Source organism: Falco cherrug, chromosome 7 (genome assembly GCF_023634085.1).
Source record: "Falco cherrug isolate bFalChe1 chromosome 7, bFalChe1.pri, whole genome shotgun sequence".
Lineage (NCBI taxonomy): Eukaryota > Metazoa > Chordata > Aves > Falconiformes > Falconidae > Falco > Falco cherrug.
The window spans coordinates 6,643,940-6,668,253 of NC_073703.1; the positions used below are offsets into that span (position 1 = coordinate 6,643,940).

General features: G+C 47.0%; 3 protein-coding genes across 3 annotated transcripts in view; all 3 read left to right on the forward strand.

The window, feature by feature from the left end:
- The first annotated feature begins 757 nt into the window (after nt 1-757).
- Nucleotides 758-6,949, forward strand: SNRPA1 (small nuclear ribonucleoprotein polypeptide A'). The gene is made up of 9 exons (XM_055716571.1): nt 758-921; nt 1,638-1,785; nt 2,325-2,403; nt 2,784-2,830; nt 3,533-3,635; nt 4,183-4,262; nt 5,539-5,614; nt 6,037-6,130; nt 6,741-6,949. Exons 1-9 carry the CDS (start codon nt 840-842, stop codon nt 6,797-6,799), a joined length of 768 nt encoding a protein of 255 aa, XP_055572546.1. The 5' UTR covers nt 758-839; the 3' UTR covers nt 6,800-6,949.
- A 256-nt stretch (nt 6,950-7,205) lies between these two features.
- On the forward strand, nt 7,206-13,767 carry SELENOS (selenoprotein S). Its single transcript, XM_055716572.1, has 6 exons — nt 7,206-7,360; nt 7,542-7,676; nt 9,171-9,277; nt 10,689-10,778; nt 10,880-10,958; nt 12,945-13,767. Exons 1-6 carry the CDS (start codon nt 7,276-7,278, stop codon nt 13,022-13,024), a joined length of 576 nt encoding a protein of 191 aa, XP_055572547.1. The 5' UTR covers nt 7,206-7,275; the 3' UTR covers nt 13,025-13,767.
- Nucleotides 13,768-22,907: 9,140 nt separating this feature from the next.
- CHSY1 (chondroitin sulfate synthase 1) overlaps nt 22,908-24,314 on the forward strand; it is a 77,744-nt gene continuing 76,337 nt past the window's right edge. Inside the window, exon 1 of the mRNA XM_055716487.1 lies at nt 22,908-23,295. Coding sequence (XP_055572462.1) covers nt 23,033-23,295 — 263 coding nt within the window. The 5' untranslated portion in view covers nt 22,908-23,032. The remainder of the gene's footprint in view (nt 23,296-24,314) is intronic.

Sequence of the window (24,314 nt, forward strand, 5' to 3'; positions counted from 1 at the left end):
CAGCACCTTCCTGCTCCAGCGGGATTTCGGCAGGTTTAGTCCGGGAGCTGAGGGGGAACCTCTAGTGTTATCTTTGCCCGCTTTAGGGTACTATTGTGGCAAAGCCAAACCCCCGCTGAGTTTGTCGCTGACGTGCTCGGGCCCTGGGCCGGGTGTCCCCCCCGCACGACTCCCCCACCCCGGCTGCAGGGCAGCGGCGTCTGCCCGGAGAGGGGAGCGGGGGGAACCTCCCCTCGCCGGCCATCGCTGCCCGGCTCACCGGCGCTGCTGCAGCGGGGGCAGCCCGCTCCGGGGGGCCGGGGCGCCCTGCAGCCGCTCGGGCTGAGGGAAGAGGCGTTTGCAGGGCGCCGGGTCCCTCTGCCGACGAGCCGCCGAAGCGCTGCCGGTGCTGGCGGAGAGCCGCTGCCCCGGGCGCTCGGCCCCGGCGCTCCCCGCAGCCTGAGGTTCAGCTGCGCGGGGAATTAGGGAAAGGCCTTCAAGGAGGGGGAGGCTGACGGGCCGGGGAGGGAAGGGCCCAGGAGAGCGGCCTGCCTGGGGGCGCTGCAGGGCTCCCCCCGCTACCCGTGAGAGCGCAGCGGCCTCGGGACCCTCCGAGGGGGCACGGCCTGGGGCTGCGCAGCACCCGACGAAGGCGGCGGAGCAGAGGCCGCCCGAGGCCGCCCGAGCCCGGGCAGGGGGGCGGCCGCCGCGCTCCCGTCACCTCGGGGCCGCGGGGGCGGGCCGCGGGGCGGTGCCTGCCGCTCGCTGCCTCGGCGTTCGGCTGGGCGGCCTGGCGCGGCTCGGCGCTCGGCGGTGGGGCTGGTTCGGCGCGGGCTGGCGGCGCGGCGGGGCCCGGCGGGATGGTGAAGCTGACGGCGGAGCTGATCGAGCAGGCGGCGCAGTACACCAACGCCGTCCGCGACCGCGAGCTCGACCTGCGCGGTGCGCGGGCGCGGCGGGGCTCGGTCGGGGGGGGGGCGGCGGGGAGCCCACGGCCGTGGGTGGGTGGCGCGGCCTGTGCCGGCTGGCGGCCTGCAGGGGCGCAGGGCTGAGGGCTGTGATGGGGCCTGTGATGGGGCCTGGAGGGGGCTGTGTTGAGGCCTGGGGCCTGAGGGGGGCCTAGGCGGGCTTTTGATGGGGCTTGGGAGGCCTGTGATGGGGCTTAGGAGGGAGGGGGTCAGGGTTGGGGCCTAGGGGGCCTAGACGGGCCTGTGATGGGGCTTGGAGGGCCTGTGATGGGGCTTCGGGCCTTCAGTGGGCAGCAGGGCAGGGAAAGCCGGCGGGGGGGGGGTTGTTGGAGGGGCCTGCTGTGGCCGGGGGGTTTGGCGAGGGGAGGAGGTTAAAGAGGCCCCAGTGGCAGGAGAACCTCGGTGTGTGTGTGAGGGAGTGGGAATTAGGGGCTAGTGGTGGGGGTGGGACTTGGAGTGTTTCCTGAGGAGGAGGAAGAAGGATGCTTGGAACAGGCTGTAGGGGCTGTTGGCTTTGAGGGGGAGAGTTTGGTCTGTGAGTGATGTGGGGGAGAGTCATTCTGGAGGTGTTTAGGCTGAGACTATCTGCATTCTTGGTCCATCCTGATATGCCCCCTACACACTCTGTCTCATGCTTTGGTCCGCTTTCCTGTGCGTATCATCTAACTCTGTCTTATGCTCTCTCCCCAGGCTATAAAATCCCAGTTATTGAGAACTTGGGTGCCACTCTGGACCAGTTTGATGCAATTGATTTCTCTGACAATGAGATTCGTAAACTGGATGGATTCCCTCTGTTGAGAAGGCTGAAAACTCTTCTGATGAATAACAATAGGATTTGGTAAGCAGTTGTATTTTGGGCAGATGGGGCCCTGAGGCAGAGGTAAATGGTCTTGGGAGAGAAGTGTGCCTGCATCTTTTAGTGCTGGGTAGGTGTAGAAGTGTTAGTTTTGTGGGAGAAAAATTGGCCCTGAGTCCTGTATAAGTCCTCTTTGAGTTTCCTGGCACATTCCGTGCAAAAGTCAGTCTTTGTTCTTCAGACATCAATGAGATGCAGAATTTGAAATTTGGCCAAAACTTTGGATTTCATCAGTCATATAAAATCAAAATAAAGACAAGAAAACAGGGGTTTTCACCTGCAAGTGAATGAATGTAAATCTTATATTACGTCTAATACTTTTACACCAACAGCTGATATTTATTGCCAGCTTTATCAGAAAAAGTATTGTAGTGGATGCTAACCCAAACTTCTGCTAGTGTCAGACTGGGTTGTTTTACAGGGAGATCATCTGTGTTATCATATTTCTGTGTGTGTGTGTGTCTTTTCACCATTGCTACTTTCTGGCCTAAGTTAAACCTTTGGTATTTGTCCTTTTTTAGTCGGATTGGTGAAAACCTTGAACAGGCTCTGCCCAGCCTGACGGAGCTCATTCTTACCAACAACAACATTGCTGAATTGGTAAGCTATCAATGCAAGATAAATCTAAACAAGCTTAAGTTTTGTGTTTGTCATCTTTCTAAATGAACCTTTTTTCCTGAGAATAGTGTTATATGCTTTTGTTAATAGTTGGTTGTTTTTCTTTAGAGTAATATCATATGGGTTTAGTAGTAGTAAATGGTGTACATATTTTAATGAACGTAAATCGCAGCATGCAGCGGAACAACAATCACAAAGTCTTAATGGGTTTCCTGTTAAACTAATTGCAGTAATTCTAATTAGTGCCAATTACTGATTCTCACTGGTCTCTAAAGTAGTTATGAGTTCAGGAACTTTGTTTTCAAATGTTTGATTTTTCACTAAATGGACTTAAGATTTCTTACTGTGTTCCCATTATGTAGGGTGAACTGGATCCACTATCAACTGTTAAATCATTGACTTACCTGAGGTACGTGATCTTGAAAAGAAAACCTACTCTTTCTCTGCTGCTTGAACTGTGCTGCTGGCCTGGCTCTTTGCTTTGACCTGGAATGCTCTCCTTTTTATGACCTGTGACAGAACCTTTATGCCTAAGAATTGAATCGATAAACAGCATTTCCACTACACTTCAGAAATACCTGGTATTGAATGGGTGAGGCTTTCTAGTAGTGACAGGCTGTTGAACCAATGAAATGTAACATCTCTGTAAACCAATATGCAAGCGCTGAAGTAACCTTAACCTTTAAAAAACTAAAAACTAAAGGTTTAAACTGTTGTTACAAAATACAAAAATTAAAAAACTACTTTTCAGTAATGTTACATTTGGTATGAGGGACAAAAAAAGAAAAGCAGTTTGTGATTTTTTTGGTTGACCAGTGTCCAGGTAGGAGATGTGATGGTTTAGTTATTTGTTGGATTTTTTTAATATTTTGAGGTTGTTCTTTATGTTGTTCTTCAGTAAAATCTACTTAATTGATAAAGTGCAAGGATTTACTATAGTTTTTATAATATCGAAGAACAGTGTTACTATGCATATTTAATGCTGTTATTTTTTGTCCATTATAGCAGAAGGTACATGAATGCATTTTAAGTATACTAATGTATTTCAAGATACATGTTTTAAAAAATATTTTATATTAAGAACCTCTTTATAACCTTTATTTACTTATAGCATTTTAAGGAATCCTGTAACAAATAAGAAGCATTACAGATTGTATGTAATCCACAAAGTTCCCCAGGTCAGAGTGCTGGATTTTCAAAAAGTGAAACTCAAAGTAAGTCTCTTTTCTTTTGATTTAGCACAAGATGAATTCCTCTTTTTTTCATATTACATTCTTGACAATTCAGCTGTAACAGTAAGCTTTTTGCCATAGTTGTAAGTTGTATTGAAACTATGTGTCATAAGTGGCTCTAAAACATGCTTTTTGTTTTCTTTCATGGTTTCATTCTGTTAAGGATATGGTCTGTTTGTTTATGTTTAATTAAGTATTAGTACCTTTGTTTGTTTAGTCTGAATCTTTTCTGGCCCTCTGGTGTTGGTAGAAAGACAGACCTCTAGAGAAAGAAATGAGCAATTGCAGCATAACCCTCTGCTTTCAGTGAAGATGAATGTGGGGAAGAGTTCTTACTTTTAAGAGCGCTAGGTTGATATGTCTTGAGTCTGAGTGTTTGGGCCGTGTTTATGTGCGTGTTCTTACATCTAGTCTCCACATGCCAGTGTTCACTGATGAAGATGAGCCAAAGCGTCTTTCTTTGCAAAGACAGCAGTTTTGCAAAATGCAATGTTCTTAAATTAACTTTGTGTGTGTGGTATCGCTGTAGGAGCGACAGGAGGCAGAGAAAATGTTCAAGGGCAAACGGGGTGCACAGCTTGCAAAGGATATTGCCAGGAGAACAAAAACGTAAGATAAAAAAACCAAATTTACGCTGGCGTTCTCCTTCAGAAACACCACTTTCTTTGTGTGGTATTAGGCAGTAAACTGAAACATCAGCTACTGGCAAGGGTGCCTTAAGAGCTTTGGTAGCTAGAAGTGCCTTGTCAAAGCATCCCGATTTTTGGATGGTGTTGAATACATCTCAGAAACATTTTTGAAAGAGATGTTTGGTCAGGGTGGATTGAGTTAAGTCAACAAGCAGGAAACCTTAATTTTATTTTTTCTTTTTGTTATTTAACTGCAGAGAGGTGGTTATTGTTTATTTTGTTGTTTGTTTCTTTTTTCCATAGATGATTGTTAACTGATTTTTTTTTTTTTCCTGTGGAATACAAGCTGCAAAATCTGGTGTAGTTAGGAGGATAAATGCAGATGAGAATCTTTTAGTTATTACAAATCTATGTTTATTTAGTTTAATTCTTAAGTGATACATCATATATTTTGTTTAATCTTTCATCAACCTATTTGGAAATCAGAATTTGGATCATATATGGCAACAGCATTTCCAAATTCATAGTTAAATAAGCCACCTTGAACGTATTTAACATTTAAAACTATAATAAATGCATTCTAGCTGTATTTTATGAGTGGAAAGAGGTTCAGCTCTGTGACAGTTCTAGAATAAGTAGGTGATTGAACTTAATAGCTCAATAAACACGTGAAGAAAATCAGTGTGGCTGCAGAAGAGGTTGCAGCTCTCTGAGGCTGTGTCAGCACTTCAGGAAATTCTTTCCAGCTGATCAGCCTGTAACATCCGTTTTCGCATACTACAGATTTTTTCTTTTTTTTTTCTTAAAGCTGCAGCAGATAACCTTTTTCTTCTAAGTGTTAAGATCACATGCAGTCTAGTGTAGGCTTTTACACAGGCTGTGTACTTTACACTAGATGTGAGAACAGGAAAGGCGATTTCAGTTACTCTCTATTTATCCACCCTGCTTTTGTAATGGTGACAGACCATTTGAGTGTTCAACAACATCCAAATTGAATAGCTTTTGTCAGCTGCTTAATTCATAAAGTTAAGGTCTGCCTCTCTTTACGAGCAGATGAAAAGGTGGGTGGGGAGTGGGAAATGGAACGAGGACAAGTTGCTGGTGTTTCTGAAGGAGGCAATTCTTCACTGTATCAGTTTGTTAACAAAGATAAGATACTACACTTGATTGAATGAAATGCTTCCAAACCTGCTTTGGAAGTTAGAGAAGCACGTACTCTTCAAAAGGTGTAATAGGTCTGTATTTTTTCTTGGAAGCTTCAATCCAGGCGCTGGTCTGCCAACTGATAAAAAGAAAGCTGGGCCTTCCCCTGGGGATGTTGAGGCGATTAAGGTAAATGTGTCAGGACAGTAGGCAAATGTGGAGGAGAAAAACTGTTGTGGATCCAAACTGAACAAATGTGTCCTTCCTCCTGGCAACCCCGACTCTGTTGGGGTGAATACAACAGTGTGTCCTAACTTTGCTTTAGGTGCTTTTTCTGTAATTTTTCTTCTGTTACAACATACTTGGGTTTTGAGAGCTTAAATGAAACACTGGTCTGAGAGTTCTTCCAGGTCAGAGCAGCTTGTTTAATAAGGAGGAGAAGAAAGATTGTGCTTTGCAATTTATAGTTTTCTAGAACTAGGAATTTTGCAGAACTTCCTGTGGAAGCTTAGTGTCATTTAACTGGAAAAAATTTTGTTCTTACGTTTATTCTAAACAGACTGACATACTGTATGTGAAGATTCATCGTGTTCTTTTGTCTGTTTTTTTAGACTGCTATAGCAAATGCTACAACTTTGGCTGAAGTGGAGCGACTGAAAGGCTTACTACAGGCTGGTCAGATTCCTGGCAGAGAACGAAAATCAGGTAACTCTATACTTATATTACTTTTGTTTCCCAAACAGAATCTACCTCTTTGCTGCTTCCTGATGCTTTACGTGGTCTCAGTAGGGAGTTATGTTGGAAGGGGCAAAGAGTTAGAGAACTGAAAAAATGGTTTAAAACGAGTGTAACTTTTATCTAGTCAGTATGACACTGAGCCGCATCTGTAATGCTCTGTAGTTGGCATAATACCTGCCTGGCCTCTGGAGGTTCCAGGCTGTTACCTGGGCTCCCTAGAGCAAGGTGCCAGACATCAGCCTGAAGTGCTTTGCTGCACTGGCTAACTCCAAATGCTTCACCCCAGTTATTTAAAAAAATGAGATTAATTACAAAGGATATCTGGAGTCTGTTGTTCTAAGGAGTAGTGCCTCAGGTGGCGCTACAGGAGCATGTCTCTGGGAGGTCTCCGCACCCACAAACGTTAACTGCAGACTGGCACTACTGCCTGTTTGCTGCCTGTTAGTGCTACGTGGGTTTTTCTTTCTGGTTCACGTTAATGAGCTGCCCCTCTTCAGAGGGGTGACAATACTGTCCCTGTGGGAAAGGAAACTAACGCGTGCGGTAACCGCCCTAAGCGCCTGTCGTGCCCTTTCAGGCCCGTCGGAGGACGGTGAGGAAGAAATGGAGGAGGACGCAGTTCCCAACGGCTCGTAGGCCCGGGCCGCGCCCGGCGCTTCTCCCCCGGCGCCCGCTGCTGTCATAGGCCGGTCTCCGTGCGGGGGCTCGGGCCAGCCCCGCCGCGGGCAGGCGCCCCTGCCCGCTGTCCTTGAGCATTTCGCCGGTCAATAAAACGTTTCCTTTTTCTCCCGGTGGTGACGCGTTCCCTGCCCGGTACCGGGCCGCCGGCGCGCCCGGAAGGGGCTGCGGGCCGGCCATGGCGGCTGGAGGGGGAGGAGCCCTTCCTGCCCGCCCTGATTGGCTCCCCTGCGCCTTCCCATCTCTCATTGGCTGGCAGGGCCGCGGTACCACCCATCCTGCTGCCGTGTTCCCATTGGCCCGCGGGGGGGGGGGGGGGGGGGAAGCGTCGCTTTCTGGTTGGTCCTCTGGCCGTGAGGTGGTGGGGGACGAGGAGGGCGGTGATTGGCGCAGCCTGAGTGGGGCGGCTGCCGGGCGTGAGGCGGCGGCGGGCGATGGAGCTGGGGGGCGGTGGGCCCGCGGCGGGCCCCGGCCCGGCGGCGCTGGGGCGGGGGGGCCTCGAGTTCCTGCAGCACACGGGTGAGGGGCCGCCGGGGCCGGGGGGGTGTCCCGGGCTGAGGGGAGGTGAGGGCGGGCGGGCTGAGGGCGGCCCAGCGGAGCTGCCCGCCCGCTGAGGAGAGGAGCCGCGTCCCGCTCCTCCCGGCTGGGTGGGCTCCCAGCCCCACTGCCTGCGCTCACCTCCGGCTTGTCCCCGTCCCAGTGGGCTCCCTGCTGGCCAACTATGGCTGGTACATCCTCCTGGCCGCCGTCGCCATCTATTTCCTCGTCCAGAAGATCTCTCAGGGCCTGGCGGGGAGGCCCGGCAGCCTGGCGGCAGCGGCTGACGCAGCGGTGGGTGAGTAAACGCGAGCTGGCGCTGGAGCGGGGCGGGGGGGGGGGCCGGCGCCCTCAGGGGCTTTATTTCATAACGACGGCAAAGAGATTCGGTTCTGAGGGCCTGTAACCGGCAGCCGTCGTGTCACAGCGTCCCTGGGGACAGGCTGGGCCCAGGGAAGTGCCCCTGGAGGGCCGCCTCCCAGAGCAGCGCGGTGGGGAGTGAAGGAGCGGGGCCTGGCGGCAGGAGCTGAGGGAATGGTGGTTAAAAGTAGTTGTGGCAGTTATCAAGTAACTTTTACCTTTTGTCAAACAAACCCAAAACATCCACATCGAAATACTGTGTGTGTGTGTGAAATATTTTGATTTTTTTTTTTTTAATAATACTCATAATCTATCTCTCCTTTCAGTTATTCCTTCACAGTTGCTTCTCTGGCAGGATTGTGTACCTTTGGGGTGTAACTGCCTCTTGCCTGTGTTACCTTCTCAAGTGGGGCATAGGTTGTTTCCTGCAGGGTTGTGATCCTGCCTCATTTGGAGACTGGCTGCCGTGAAGCACAGGCTGTGCTTACAGATCTGTCAAAACAATAAGGGCTTGGCCACGCCAACATGGAATTGTTGGTGTCATGGAATCACCAATTCCTTTGCCATGTTGGCATGGCAGTACATGGGGCCCCAGAAAATATTACTTAGATGCCCTTATCCTACTGGTGTTCTTTTTTTAATGCTAATTAAATCTTGATCTAATAGCCGAAACTGCCTATAAAATGAAATCACTGAAAGTACTGAAATTTCTTTTACATATTAATCCCTGGATAGTAGCAAACGTACAAGTAGACAAACGAGTGTGTAGACACTTCAGCTACTGGAAAAAAAGATGGCAATATTTGCTTTTCTTTGGGTATAATTTTTCTTTTGACTTCTCCTAAAGGCCAGTCATGAAGAGAAGTGGTGGTTCAATGTAGATTTTCTGAGACTGCCAGTTTTCTGTTGAGATATGTGTGATATTTTTAAGTAATTTTTCTGCTGATGGAGCACATTAAATCTGCCAGTGATTTGCTGCCATAATGAAACAAAGCAGGGCCAATTGCCAGAAGGAGTAGGAGTGAATGTGGGCTGGTTGCCTCATGCTTCTGTGTAAAAGAAGTTCTCTGGGTAAAAATGGAATTCCTGCAAAGCATGGGTAATATTTCTGAATTTATTTGTATCAAACAAATCCTTCAGAAATAGAAGGAAGTATGCTAGAAGTGCGACTTCTAATTTTTCATGGATTTGTTACATCTGTGTCCTTATTCATTATAATCCCATTAAAGTAATTGCTCAAAAATATTAGTGTTACGAAATTTAAATCAGTGTATAAATTACTGTAAAAGATTATCTGGAAACTGAACTTGAGCTGTGATTTTCTGCAAAACAGCTGCAGGGAGAGATGTGAGCCTTTTCTTATTGCAATTCCTTGAGGATAACATCTACAATTTATTTTGAATAGCTTTGCAAACTTTTTCCAATTTCCTAGAACCGGATGTGGTGGTTAGAAGGCAGGAAGCTTTGGCAGCAGCTCGCCTCAGGATGCAAGAGGAGTTGAATGCACAAGCAGAAAGATACAAAGAAAAACACAGACAGGTAACCAGAGAGCGTTTCTTTCTTTAACTCATAAATTTGTAATCAAGTACTTGGCTGCTGTTATAGAAAGGTTTATTCCATGCTAGATACCAGAAGAATAGGAGACTCGCTCTGTGCTGGAATGTCAGTGGTGGGTTTTTCCCACCCTCGTTTACCTGGACCACTTTTGATAGGGTCTGATCCACAGAGCAGTAATGGGTAGTAGGTATCACGATGGACCTCCAGTAATACAAACATATGCTGTAGTGACCTGATGCCTTGATGCTCTTTGTTGATTAGGGTGATTAATACATATAGTATTCTGCTGCTTCCTGAAGTAACTGGTCTCTGTGGCACTTGCTTCTCTGCAAGTAATTATGTGTGGGGGCCATTGTGGGCCTGATCTTTTTTTTTTTTTTTATTTTATTTTTTTCAGGCAAATCTGTACTTAGAGAAACTTGGTGATGTGAACAATAAATGGCTGGAGGGGATTTACTGGCATTTAGATTAACTGTACTACTGCATACATGTATTTTCTGTTCTTAATGACAAATACAAGTTCTTAGAAATGTAGCTTAGCATTGCTGTAATTCGATGGGTTGAACTTCAGCCTGAGATAGTGAGGAATAGTGTATTGCTATATGGGGCAGCACAGAGAAGCAGATATGAATCAGCATGGTGATAATATTGCTCATTAATCCCAACTCTTCTTCTGTTTTTACTTTTGCAGTCAGATACATTCAGCCCTCTGTTTATAGCTGATGCTTCAAGAAATGTTAGTAGTTAAAAACTAATGAAAAGTCATATTGTGGAAGGAAATAGCCACTGTGTGGAAAATCTAGGTCTAGTGTGTGTGTAATTGGGGAGCTTTGCTTTCTTTGACTGGATGGAGTAGCTACCTCGTTTCCTCTCTGTTTGTTGAGAAGGCGGCAGTCTGTCTTAACTACTAATTTATTTGGTTTTGTGGATAAATTGCTTTAGAAGAGAGCTGCGAGAACTGTTGATAACGTATATTGGGATGTAAATATGTAGATGGCTGTCTTGTCCATTCGAAAAACTTCTTTTTCTGCAGAACCCTACATTGTGTATTAAATTGCTATCATACGCAATATTCTTTCCTTGGTACTTTTTATAAACTCAGGACTTAAGCTTGCTGCTTAGTTCTGTTTTACTTTCAAAATGTTTTTAATCATCAAGTGGGCAAAAGAAGCTGCAGACACAGTCCGTATATATTGAGGAGGGGTGGTGGTTCTATGCTTAGGAAGATGTGGATGTTTAAAAAAGTAAATGTTTCCATAAGCTTGGAGATAACTGCATCAGATAAAGATAGATGCCTTGATTTTTGATGAGTCTGTTGTAGCTGTTTCTGTACCACTGGCAATTCTATCAGTTCTGAAATCTTAGTCTTGCATATCTTGAATTTGTTCTGTAGCTTGAAGAAGAGAAGCGAAGGCAGAAGATAGCAATGTGGGAAAGTATGCAAGAAGGAAAAAGCTATAAAGGAAACCTGAAACTGAATCAGGTAACAGCTGTGTTAATCAGGTTACAATTATGTTTATGTGATTAGATTAGCTGAAATTCATGTTGATTACATTCTGAGTAACTTTTTGCTTTTGTGAACAGCAAGAAGTAGAATCTGGTGCCTCCACCTCATCAGCAGTCCCAAAATCTAAACCAAACAAAAAGCCCTTGCGAGGAGGTGGTAAGTATGGAATCCTTAAGATATTCTGAGTTGAAACAGAGCATTTATCCAGCTACACACATAGTCATTGTACATTTTTTTCCCCCTCCTTCAAGGAGGAAACAAAATGTGCCTTACAAATGAGCTCTTTATCTTTAATTAGTGTGGTCTGCTTTGCAATTTGTGCAAAAATTAGCAGGAAGTTTCTATGGTGCTTTTCCCCAGGAAAACAGTGTTTCAATTTTCTTGTAAATGCTTTTGCCATAATTTACTGAGATTTTTGTCACTCAAAGTTATTGATTCTTACCATATTCCTGGCATTCCTCCCGCATTATTGTAAAAGCTCAATAATTTGTTAGCTAGTCTGTCTTTCAGCCACCTGTAGTACGATCTAAATAGAGGAAGAGGATGTTTTACTTTGTATTATGTTGAAGATGAAAGACTTCATTATGCAAAATGTGGCCTTATTTATCAGATATCGCAATAATGACCTATTGAATATATAGATCCTGCAGTTATATAAACTCTTATTAACTCTTGCAAACCACCAGAGACTCTTTATCATTGCACTCACTGTCAATTGCTGAAATGATCTTGATGGATGAACTGCTTTCTATGGCCCTACATAGCCCACGTTAGGATCACTGCCATTATCGGCCATGCAGCTGGTCCCCTTTCTCTCCTCTTGACCAGACAGCCTGTGCCATACCTGCAAGTGCTAATTTGGGTACAGTATTTTAATTACAATTTTCCGTAGTGGAAGGGAATCATCTAGACAGCCTTAATCATATCAGGCTAAAAGGGAAATCCACTTAGGGTGCAGCGCTGAGTAAGTCACTTGGTTAAATATATGAAGCTTAAAGATTCTTGATTAAACATATTAAACCTCAATAACAGTGCAGTGCTGAAATGTCTGCTTTGAATATTTTTACTGATAACATCTGAAGGAAGTGACCAAATGATTTGTCTTATGTTACCTAATATGAGTGCAGTCTAATGTCTGATCCTGTCAAATATCTTTTATAGCTCTTGTGGAGGATATTTAGTGCTATGGGGGATGAGAAATGCATGGGTAATAGCTGTGCTAAGAACCAAGATCGGGGCAGCTAGGTTGAAGCACCCTTCCAGCTGCTACATGTCATAGTTTCATCCTAAGCAAACCTTTCCTTAAGTAATAGATTATAGAATTAGAGGTTGTCTTATGAGGTAGATCAGCATGAAGGGAAAGAACCATCTGCCCTATTCTGCTGCTGAATTAAGCTAGGAAGCAGAACTTGGCTAGTATGAGAAAAGCAAACTTCAGTGATGCTTGAAGTTTCAATGGAACAGGTTTCTTTGAAACCTGCTTGGTTAGCAACGCTACTAGGTTTTCAGTTGTCTTTTTCTTTGCCTTGTACAAAACAAATTGGGGATGTTTGCCAAGTTTTATCTTTCTGCGTATGTACTTGAAGTTGGCTGTAGTTACAGCGTTAGGATGTTCAACTAAAGTATCTGTTGCCTTACTGCATACAGTGGCCTTTTCGAATTCTTTAAAAAGTGTCTTACAGTAGTGAGTGGATTTACCTTTTGACCTTCAGAGTCTTCCTTGCAGGACTGGAATAAAAGATTATTTTAAGTCCCTTTTAACTATTAGGGCACTTGCGGAACAGATACACTTTTAAAGAGTTTACTGTAAGAGTTACTGTTGCTGCTCTGTTTATTCTGCAGAGCAGCATTAAAGCTTTAGTGCAGATTTAAGAGAAATTAAATAGTAATTAATCCACATTGATCAAATTAAACCACAGGTGTTTTAATTTTGCAATGGCTTTTACTATTAGAACTACAAAAAGAAATTATCTTAAGTCTGGATATTTTCTCTGCTTTTGTTTTCCTTAAAATGTTGCCTATGTAGTAAGCATAAACAAGGTGGAAATAACTGTGAGACTTATTTTTGGTGTTCCTTGTATATTGGTGAAGGCCTGTTGAGGATGAATATTAATATGATGGGTTTCTCCTCTGTACTTCTAGGCTATAACCCCCTGTCTGGAGAAGGAGGTGGAACTTGTTCCTGGAGACCAGGCCGGAGAGGCCCGTCAGCAGGTGGATGAGGCTAACCTCCCTAGTGTCTCATGTCACTAGCAGGCTTGATCTTACCCACTGTCTAACTGCCTACAGTTTGCATGTCACAGTGACTCCTTTGGGATTGGGTTTAGGGCAGGTGTTACCTTCAAAACAAATTTACACTATTTCCAAATAGTAATGCAAAAGCTAATACTACACAAGAAAAATCCTCATAGAGGGGCTGGAGAAAGAAATAATTTCAGTGTAATCAGTTAATTTTCACTCTTCTGTAGAGAGGAACCATAGTCTCCAGCCAAGGTGAATCACCTGGGATTGTGAGATTGGGGTTCTGTGGCTGGCTATTCGAAAATCTGGCCTCAGGCAAATTTAATTATCTATGCTCAGTTTACCTCTGTAAAATGAGGATATTTACCATCCTTAGACATGTGTTACCAGATCTATTGTGTTTTGCTGGAAGGTACTTTAGAGCGAAAGAGTATTATCATTGGCAGATACCTTGAATTTTAGGCAGAGGGACTTTCAGAAAAAAACCAGATGAACTGCCAAACACCATGGATTTGCAGTGAAGGCCAGTTATTGCAGGAGAGTCTCTGTGACAAGCTACCTTGAATGATGTTTTCCTTATAAATGGTAAACAAACCAGTGAGGATTACTGATGCTAGACAGCAGATGGGGGGTTTCTTGCTATTCTTTTTTTTTTTTTAATTTCACCTGCTTTGTAAAAACAAAATACGATTAATATTAAATATAATTGCAAACAAATAATGTATCTAGTATTTACAGTCTTGTGGTTTTCTACAGCATCTTTTTATATAGAAGGCATATATTCTAGTGCAATAAATGTGTATAAAGCAAGATGAGAGATCAAATGAAATTAGTTTCATTTGACTGCCACCATAAACAAAAGAGTTTCTTCAGCTGTTCTTTTTGGCTTTTAACAGTTTTGTTTTATTTGGGTGTTCTATGTTCCAAACCATGCTTTTACAAGAATGACTTCCGAGTTAAGACCAAGTCAAGTTTTCCCAGGTTTAAAAAGTGAAACTCCCTGTTCTCTTCCACACCCCCTGTAAGTGTGGTTCTGAAATTGGATAGACTGCATTACTGGTTGTTAAGCTCTCCAGCTGTACTTGAATCTAAATCAAGAAAACATGTAACAAAGCATGCTCTAATAGAGCAGAGTGGGTTTCTTTACAAATAACTGTCGACCAGTAGGGTTTGAGGAGGAGGGTATTTGTGGGCATGGTCAACTTAAACACTGCAGGGTACTCAAAGGGGAAAAAGCCCAAACTGTGCTGAGATCTGCCTGTTGTGAGCAGCAGGGCTGTGTATGGCTTTAGCAGTGCAGTATCAGGGTTACACCCTGGGGACATTAAGAACTCACTTTGTACTACCTTCTGTTCTGAATGTGTCTCAGGGTGGGAACTGACAGCTGGGCTGCCCTGAATAGCCCAGTTAGATGCTGAGGTGAGTTCCTACCCTGCTGCCAGCTTGTGCAGCACAAAAGGTAAAGGTGGTTCGTGCTTAAAAGGGCCTCTGGCTAGAAACATGTCAAACCTGCAAGTGAGGGACTGTAAGGAGTAAGTACTTGAAGCACGTGTTGTCTTCGGCTTTCTGGTGTAACTAGCACTGTGGATAGAAAATAAAGTTAAAGCTGGTCATCGTAATTAAGCTTTCCAAACATCCCATCCCCTTGGTAGACTTTCTAGCACAAAATGCAACAGACAAGTAAAATCCAGGCTACCTGATAAAGAGTGAAATAGTTGCTGTCAGCTTTACAAGTGTTCCTGTGTCTGATTACTGTTACTGAGCTTGTATGTAGGCATTAAAGTATGTATCAGTGTTTCATTCGCATAGCTTAGAGCTGCTTGAACACTTGTTTCTAAATACTTAAGCTTGGAATATTTGTGTTTGTCAGTAAGTATGAGTCCCAACTTTGAATACATTGTATACATATATATATCTCCTGCTCTACATGTCAGGTGATCTGTGATTTTTCTCTTGACTATAAAGGTAACAGGACTGTGTTACTAGTGAGTTTTAAAGTTGCCAGCTAATAGAAAGGTGAAGAACCTTTTGAAGTGTGCGTTCAAGTGTTTGTAGGAGATGAAGTGAGAAGGCTATTAATGTTCCTATGGAAACTAGTTGTCATTTCCTGGCTTCTGTGTGTTTGGTATGTAAACTTATATTTCCATTGTTGTAACATAGACCAGTGTATGTAACGTCAGGTTTTATTCTTTAACAAGGAAAAAAACCAAAGTAGAAGTGGGGAAGGATATTTTCAAGATCTGAAGGTTCTTCATCAGTAAAGAGAACTAAGCTGTTATCTTACTCATGCCTCTGGGGAACATTTTCCCCTTGTGTTGGGGAAACAAGCAACAGACTGAGGTGTTGTCTTCAGAAAAACAACTGGGGGAGGTGGTTGTCTTCAAGAAGCAGAATTCTTTGTGTTGATAAAATGGTAAGGATGGGTTGATTTAATTCAGTAAAAACATTTTAAGAAATAAATAAGCAGGTCTGAACTGAGCATATGCTAATCTTTCTCTGTGTCTCAAGACTTGCTTCTGGCTGGGACTGGGGATGTGGACTTTTGCCCAATTCTAAGATTTATTAAGACTTATCCAGTAAGAATGATTTACATGTTTCTGGAAACTTCAGGCTTCTTTCTTCCTTAGTTTTTTTTTATTTTAATCCTCAAGTTCTTAGGATTTTCTTGATCAGATACTTCTAAGCTGTTGAACAAGGTGGGAGGAAGAACCTCACTTCGTAAAACTGCTCTTTTGGCTCACAACCTGCACAAGCAGATGGAAGGGTTTTTCCTCTAACTTCAAATAGAAAGCTCTGCCTTGACCACAAACAGGTATGGAAAGGTGGTTGCTTGTTGCTTTATAGCTTAAAAGTGAAGCATACAGAAGGCATTAGGTAAAAGTGAACTATGTAATGAAACCATTGTTTGTACTTTGGTATGAATTCCCAAGAACTTAAATTATGAAAGATCATATAAAAAGCCTTCAGGAGATATTCCACCACCACCACCACACACACGTTTAGAGCAGTTACGCAAGAAGCCTCTTACTGATGCAGATGTTCTGGAAATACCTTTATCTGGGAGAGACTCGCTAACAAACTTAGAGTTAATGCAGTGCTGTTAATCTGCTATATAATATTACTTAACCACTGAAAAGTAAAATATTTTGGATATTGAAAAATCTGAAGTTAAGGAAGTGTTCAGAGGCACAAAAAAATCCTGAAAATGTTAGTTGCTAAAGAAATGCAGCTAAGTATTTTTCATTGTCTTTTGGATGAGTATATGCTGGAGGAACAAAGTTTTTTGTTTTCTTTAAATTGGACTGGCGTTAAAACTGAACAGAAAAACATGTTATCACCTATAAAATATATTTGGTTTTATTTATGCCTTTCAAAAACACTGCAATGAAGGAAAGCTTTTAAGAGTGATATCGCATATGTATTTTTTTTTTAAATATGTTTCTTATACTGGAAACTTAATAACAAAGAACAGAAGATGGACTTGGGAGAGTGAGGACAAGCAGAGAATCTATCAGTAGAGCTGTTCCTGGGTGTTCCAGAATTACCTGTGTGTTAATCAAAGATCACTATGAATGAAAATCATAATTGCACCCATGTCTGCAAGGACCTACTTTCCTAGCAGACACCGAATGCAGGTGTGAACTGTTAGTACTAAAAAATTTAATCTGTGTTTTGTATGGTTCTACACTATTTTTGCTTGAGGAATTAGGCCGTTCTGCAGTTGCTCTGTGCCCAGTCTGGTTTCCTTCTTAGACTGTGCTGATACTCAGCTCGGGTGTTTCGATTGGTAAGTTTTTCCTGAGTTTTCTTTTTCCCCTCCCTAGGAAGATGACTAAAGGGAGCATTAGCATTCAGAGAGCTCTCTGAATGAGGATGGCATCTAGCATGGCATCGTCCTGTACATGTTACCAGCAGCACTATAGTTCATGGCTGCATTTAAACCATTTAATGCTGTCCTTTATGCCTCCTGCGCTCAACGAGGCAGTTCCCATCTCCGGTGGTTGTGTTTTTTCAAGCCTGGCTGCACATCAGCGCACATCTCTGCATCAGATCAGATCCACCCTTTGGATGATTTTTGCCCTTGTATAGACTAAAAAGTGACACCTTTTCAGGGATCAGGTTAGCCAAGAGTGGGGCACAGCGTGTTTCTGTCCACACTATTGTGAACACAGAAACTATTTAATTTCCAAGTATAGAAAAAGGTGGTCCAGACTTGGATGGGCTGAAGACTTGGGATTTATATTCTTCCCAGCCCCCCCCACTTTATTTTTTTTTGGAATGAAAGCTTAGCTTTGGAACAGCTCTACAGCCACAGAGGAAAAGCATATGGCTGCTGGCTGGGTGGTGTCCTGGCCCAATTGCACAGTTGTAGCTGATTTGTGTGAGCTTCCAAGCCAGCTGTTCCAGGGCTGACACACACCCTGCCCATATTCCTAGCTCCAGAGCCAGTGACTTCAAAACTTCCATCAGTTTTTATGAAGCAACCAATGGCTGCAAAGGAATAGGTCTCCTCAGCTCAGTTTCAGTTGTGAATATACAAATGTTCGTTGCAGATTTCTGTTGGTAAGGGGGCTGGCAGGTGTGCAGCCACTGCTGTGATGTACGTTTTTTTCTTTTTTTTTTTTCTGTGATCATTTGTATTTTGAAATGCATACCTGCTAAAAAGCACTTTCAGCACGGAGCAAGATCTCCACTGATAAAATAATAATTTCATTCCTTCCTCTGTGTCTGCCATAGTTTACTAATGAAGATTCTTTCTGTGCGCCACTTACCAAGATCAGCTTCAGAGCTGGTACTGTGGGTAACATTAATGTGGGGAGGGCAAGGAAAAGAACTTGGAAAATTCTTTTTAAAGAGAGTGGAGGGAAAATGGATGTACTGAAATACCTGGCCTTTCAATCTAGTTCTAGTGCTCTGTTGTGTGCACCCAAATGGGGATTTACTGTTAGGCTGGCCTGCAAGAGGCACTTTCCAAAAAAAACCGGACCCAGACCTGGGTCCCAAAGCGTTGTTACTTTATCATATGCTGAAGGGGTGACGTTCCATGTAAATTTGACTTGCTGCTTACACGCTGTACTTGCCACTCCGTTAGCTGTCCTGCTGCTTAGGTATCAGTATCAGCATACCCAAGACTTGCTTTTAAAACACACGGTCTAGACTTTTTCAGTGGTTTGTTGTCTCGGGTTTGGCGGTGATGTCTTAAAAACACATAGCCTTCCCCTCCGCGATGCAGCGCTGAAACGCCTTGCTGCGGCGGCTGCCGCCAGCCGGCCGGTGGGGACGCGGGGGGGGCTTGGGCAGGCAGCTGGGGAGTGTGTGTGTGTGGGGGGCAGGGGGTGCCCCCCCGCCTCCCCCAGCCCGACCCGCAGCAGGACTGGACTGGCTGGGGACAGAGGCGAGCCGGGCAGCCCGCTGCACTGCGGGGCCGCGCCGTGCGATGGCAATGTTGGCCCGGCTTTCGGGCCAGGAGCGACCAGTGACATTTCGGGTTTGTCCCTTGAACGGGCATCTGCTGAGTGATTCAGCTGAGAGGAAAGGTTGGGACTGGTCCGTGGGAGGACCAGAAGAGGATGGGGAGGGGGGGGGAAGAAAAAAAATAAACAACAAAAAAAACCCCAGTGGGTGCTGGAGCTGCAGAAGGAGTTTCTGCATCATTTGGGAAAATGCAACGGCGCTGGAAATACTGTGACAGACACAAATGCTGCTGGTTGCCCAGCTAGATTTTTTCCACCGTGAGTCTGTTACCTTGAGTACATGAAGTATGCTCATTTTCCAGTGCCTGGGTAGTTTTTAAAGTATCAGTTTAAGTACTGGAACATTCATAATTAAAGTTTCCGGAGCACTTGGGAAGTAGTTCGCTTCTTTAACTATTATTTTAAAATATGGTAAAGAATATATATTGTAGAAGGTGCATCCTGTATTAGAGTGGGCTCATCAATGTGGAAAAATTGGAGGTCAAAACAGATAGGAAAAAGTAGTGGTTATATTGTGAGATGGTCCCTCTTTCTTCTATAGAGTCTCGTCTCCTACGTGGAAGAAACTTTTTTTCTTTTAGTATTAAGCTTCTTTATTCCAAAAGGATGACATCTATTCTGTATGCACAAAAACAGCTCGCCACTTCAAGGACTTGGCTTTTTCATCTTTTAAAAATAGGATTACTGTTTTGTTAATCTGATTACGAACCTAAACTGTGTGGGCCTGTCAAGTGGGCTCTTGCCGGCTGGTCTGGGTGCTAATCTCACTGGAGTGAGTGGGATGGGAGCACGGAGACGGAGCACACATGACGTGCATCCTCTTCTGATTTTGGAGAGCCCTCAGAACATTTCCTCATGCATTCCCACACAGAATAGAAAACATGCTGCATAAAAATGTGTTTATGCTTGTGTGCAGTGTTATATGAGAAAAATACTGTGCCTTTTCATACATAGTAGCTGTAATATATAGTGTCAACTATGTATTGAGACTAAGAGCTGTATTAATAGGGGAAGGCACTTAAATGTGATTATGCAGTATGACCTTTCTCTGCCAACCAGATTAAAAACATACTCTAGGCAGGTAACGGCAGGGTTATAATTCAGCTGGAAGAATTAAGCTATGCTCTTCAAGTTTTCCCTTGATCTTCCTTTTTTTTTTCTCTCTCCTTTTTTTCCTATAGTGGAAACAGCGGCTGCTCTATGCAAGAACAGGGGAGGGGGCAGAAGCAGTAAAAGGGGCATTTGCCCACCTAACATTTTGGAACGTGAGTTTGGTGCAATAAATGAAATAAAGCGAGGCATTTTGATGTGCTCAGGAAGGATGTGTGAGCATCACAGCATTCCCAGGTGCTACCCCCTCTTTACAGCTGGATGTTGGTGGTGGACTACAGCCGGTGGTGTGATCTCACACAGCAGCAGTGTGAACTCCAAGTGTGCCTCCTCTCTGGGTTTAATCTTGGCACCAAGAAAGCACCCCTTCCTTCTCCTGCCCCTTCCCCAAGTGCCCTCTGCTCACCCCCTGCATGTGGCGAGGTCCAGGACTGTAATTTCTCTGGAGGCTGGGGGCGGTGGGAACGTGCCAAAAGAGAACTTGGGGCAGAGGAGATCTTAACACGGGACTGTACTGCTCTGCTTCATCGTTTCCATGTGTGCTGAAGTTGCATGAAGTTTTCAATTCTGATGACTAACTACTTTTGTTCATGGGAAGAAGCCAAGTGACAGCTCCTCAGCCCCAACCCTTCTCTTTTTTATTGCCTTTTAACCACGCTAGCTCTGCCTTTTCCTGTAATTCATAGGCCACAGTGGCTTTCCCTTGAATCAGGAGGTTTTTTACTGCTGATTTGGAGCACACCGAGAGTAATCCCATTCCTGTTCATGGACCTGCCACATCTGCCTCTCTTGGAAAGGAGTGGCCATACTTTTTATTTTAGCTTGAATCCTGTATTTCAAGACCTGATGATCAGGCTTGTGGGGAAGGAGGGGAAGAAGCAGTGTTTGATGAGGTTCCTTTTGAAGAGGCTTTTGAAGGTGGGGTAAATGATCCACGTGTGCAGAGCGGCACAGGCTGAGGATAACCCCAGGCTTTGCAGAAAGGGATCAGGGCACCAGTAGTTAGAAATAATAGCGAAGAATTGCAAATCCTGGGAAGCAGAAAGGAATTACGGGGTGGGGGGGTGGCGGTGGGGGTGTGTGGAGAAGGGAGGATTTCCCCATATGGAAGGGATGGAAAGGACAGATAGGAGAAAAGGTTTTCTTGGTATAAATAGGGGTTTGGGGTTATTTTACTAGGAAAGAACTGAGGTGAATCTTGCATCCCATTCCCTGTTCCCTGGAGGAAGGTCCCAGAAACACAAGGGGCACAGCCCTGGGTCTGCCTGGTGCCTGTCTCGGGGGGAACACCTCCACGCCTTGTGCATTGGCAGCCTTTGAGGAGTCCTTTGGGTTCATCAACTTCTTCTCCGCCTGGTAGCACACGTGAAGCTGTTGGGAAGCTGTTAACATCGATTGCACCCAAGCTAGTGCTGTGTTTGTAGCCCTTCCCTGGTGTTTTGTAGCTCTCAAAGGCATGCGGCCTCAGCCTCAGAAACTCTTCTTGCCTTCCAGCTGGCTTCTGCCGAGTGATGGATGGTGCTCCTGTACTTCCCTGGCTTTACCTGCCTTCCATCTGTTCCATCTTGGACTTTTTCTTCCTTTTCCTGTCTTTCACCATTTAGTTCTTACATTCCCCTTCCCGCAAATATACATCTCACTGCTCCTGTGTTCTGCCTGTGGGCAACTGAAAGCAGAACTCCCGCTTTTCTTTCCTGTTAATTACTTGTATTTCTTCTCTAGTTTCTATTTATATTTAATCTTATTTTTGTTTAATACCAGAAATTGTGTTGGCGTTTCCCCTATTATTTGTTGCTCCTGACATCACGAGAGTTCATTGGTGCTGACCTCTGTATGAGGATTGCACCATCACAAGAGCAATACAACCCCCACAAAAGCATTGTTTTCAAGACATATCACAGAGTTCATCAGATAAGCAGATCGTGGTATTACCTGCTAGTGCCCAGAGGCGTGACAGTTACTTATGGTACAAGGATGTAAAAATCTCTCATGTATGCCTCTTTTTGGCTTATTAATATACACCATTGATTTGGTACAGTTTTGATTTGGTACTCTTTTGCAACGGTTTTTGCTCAAGAGCAGGCTGCTGTTATGCTGAGGCTTTCTTCTTCTCAGTTTGTTGTGGATGACACCACAATATAAATAAATTTTAAAATGGGAAAGACTGGCAGTTGGAGATGTCAAAGTGCATAGGAAATGCAAGAAAGCGCCACGATAAGCAGGAGGTCAGCGGGTTGCACTAGATATGTTTCTTCTGTAAAGACTGGAGGCTTTTTTTCCTCCAAGATGTCAGGGGTTTTGGGGCTGCAGTGTTTGAAGCTGAAGCACTCTGTAGATGAAACGAGTTGGAGAGTTAGTGCAGACAAAGAAAAAAGCAATCTTCACCTGCTACAGCTAACAACTTATTCACTCCTTTGAGCAGTCATCATAGCCCCTGGATGGAAATAGACTGACCTATTTCTGGTCGGTTTAATTAGCAAGATGGGGAAAAAGCTGCCTGTGCTTTTGCTCCCCTTGGCACCAGCGTACATGCTGCATGAACACACCAGCGCCAGGTGAAACCAGGGCTGGGGGCCCACTCCTGACTGCTGTGACCCTCCGGCCCTGCACGCACCATGGGCCGCAGCGGGATGGTCCAGGGCCTGGGCTGCAGGGTCCGGCAGTGCAGGGCTGGGGAGCTGCGTCCCTGCCTGCGGAGACTCGGCACGAGCTGTGCTGGGTCTCTGCGGGGATGGGCGATGGACCTCTGCTGCTGGGCACCAGTACCTGGTGCCTGGCCTGTGTCGGGGAACTGGTCTCCCAGTGCCTCCCCATCCCGGCCCGAAGGGTCTAACTGGAGTCCCAGTGCTGGTCCCTGTGCCAGGGTTCTGTCCTGGGGTCTTGGTGCAGGGCGCTGGGCTGGGGTCCCTGCCCTGAGATTACACCCAGGGTCTCAGTCCCTGTGCCAGGAGCACCCACGCTCTCCCGGGCTCCTGTCCCAGCCTCCCGGTCTGGGCAGCAGGGCCGTGGTTCTGGGGTCCCCGGCTGGGGTGCTATCCCAGGGTCCCCGGCCCCTGCTGCTCCCGGGGCCGGTCCCTGCCCCGGGGGTCTCGGTCCCCCGCCCCAGGCCCCCTGTCCCGGTGCGGGCCGGGGGCGGTCCCGGCCTTTCCCGCCGCGGGGTCTCCTCCTCCGCGGCCCCACCGCCACGGCCGGGCGGCGCCACGGGCCGCACACGGCGCCTGTGCCGAGGGGCAGGGCCGGGGAGGCGGGCGGCCCCTTCCCCTCCCTCCCCTCCGCTTCCCGTCCCTGCCCCTTCCCCCATGGCGGCGCTGGGCGACTCGGCGCGGCTGGCGGCGGCGGCGCAGCGCGGGGCGGCGGCGCTGTGAGGAGCCGCGCGGGGCCTGCGCGGCGCGGCGCCGGGCGGGCATGGCGGGCCGCGGCCGCCGCGCCTGGCTCAGCGTCCTGCTGGGGCTGGTGCTGGGCTTCGTGCTCGCATCGCGCCTCGTCCTGCCCCGCGCCTCCGAGCTGGCGGCGGCGGCGCGGCCCCACCGAGCCCGCCCGCAGGGCTGCCGCCCGCCGCCCGCCGCCGCCCCGCCGCGCCGCCCCGGCCCGCCGGCCCAGAGCTTTCTCTTCGTGGGGGTCATGACGGCGCAGAAGTACCTGCGGAGCCGCGCCGTGGCTGCCCACCGGTGAGCGGGCGCGGGGGGGGGCGGCTCCGCTCGGCTGCCTGGGGCTGCCGGGCTGGGGGCGGGCGGGCGCGGGGCGGGCCGGCCCTGAGGAGCGCCTGAGGGAAGAGCCGCCGGGCGGGGGTCTCCTGCGGCCGGGCCCTCAGGGCCGGGGTCCCCCCGCCGGCCCGGGGGCCGCTGCCCTTCCCGGGGCAGGTGCGAGCGAGCCGGAGGGGTCCCTGCGGGCGCGCTCAGGCCCGGCTCCCCTCGCCTCAGCCTGGGCACTCACCGGGCGGCCGGGCCGGGCTGTGGGGTGAGGGAGGAGAGGTGCCCCCGCTCTCATCTGCCGCCTGGGCGGGTCAGGGGCGGTGTGCGGGGCCTGGCTCAGCCGGGGGCTGGCAGAGGAGCCAGCGGTCCTGGCAGCCCCGCCGTAGTGAGGGGGCACCTACTGCCCATCACGGGGGAGACGTGGTCGCCAAAGCGCTTCCCTCACTGCCTGTGCCCTGGGCACGGCTGCGTCACGCTGGTGCAGCCCTCAGCTGCCACTTCAGGAGGGAGCCGGCGGCCTGAGCGTAACAATAACCATAAACTTTGGAGACCACTGTCACCCCATGGATAGGTTCAGAAAAGACCGCTGCGCCAAGCTGAGAGGGTGTGCTTAGGAACGAGACTCAGAAAACACATCTGGGAACAAAGAGTAAAATCCATCTCTGTTTGCCGCAGCTGTCGCTGAGGCTGGAGCAGGTAGCTGAACTGCTCGAATGGGGAAAGTCAGCCTGGGTGAAACGCTGGCGGCTTCGGCGAGTGAAGCTAGCGCAGGAACCGGAGTCTCGGAGCCATGTGTTCATTACCTGAGTGTGCCTGGTTTTGGAGCGGGGATGATGGTTGTGCTTTGCACCGCCTGCCGTCGCCCGTGGCGTGCTCTCCAGCTGTAGCTGGGTATGGCCATGAGTGCTGTGTGCTAACGGGAGTCCTGTCCAAAGCCTCGGCAGCATCGGAATAATCATCTCTTCTGTGAGAGATGTGTCTGTGGCTTTGGTGAA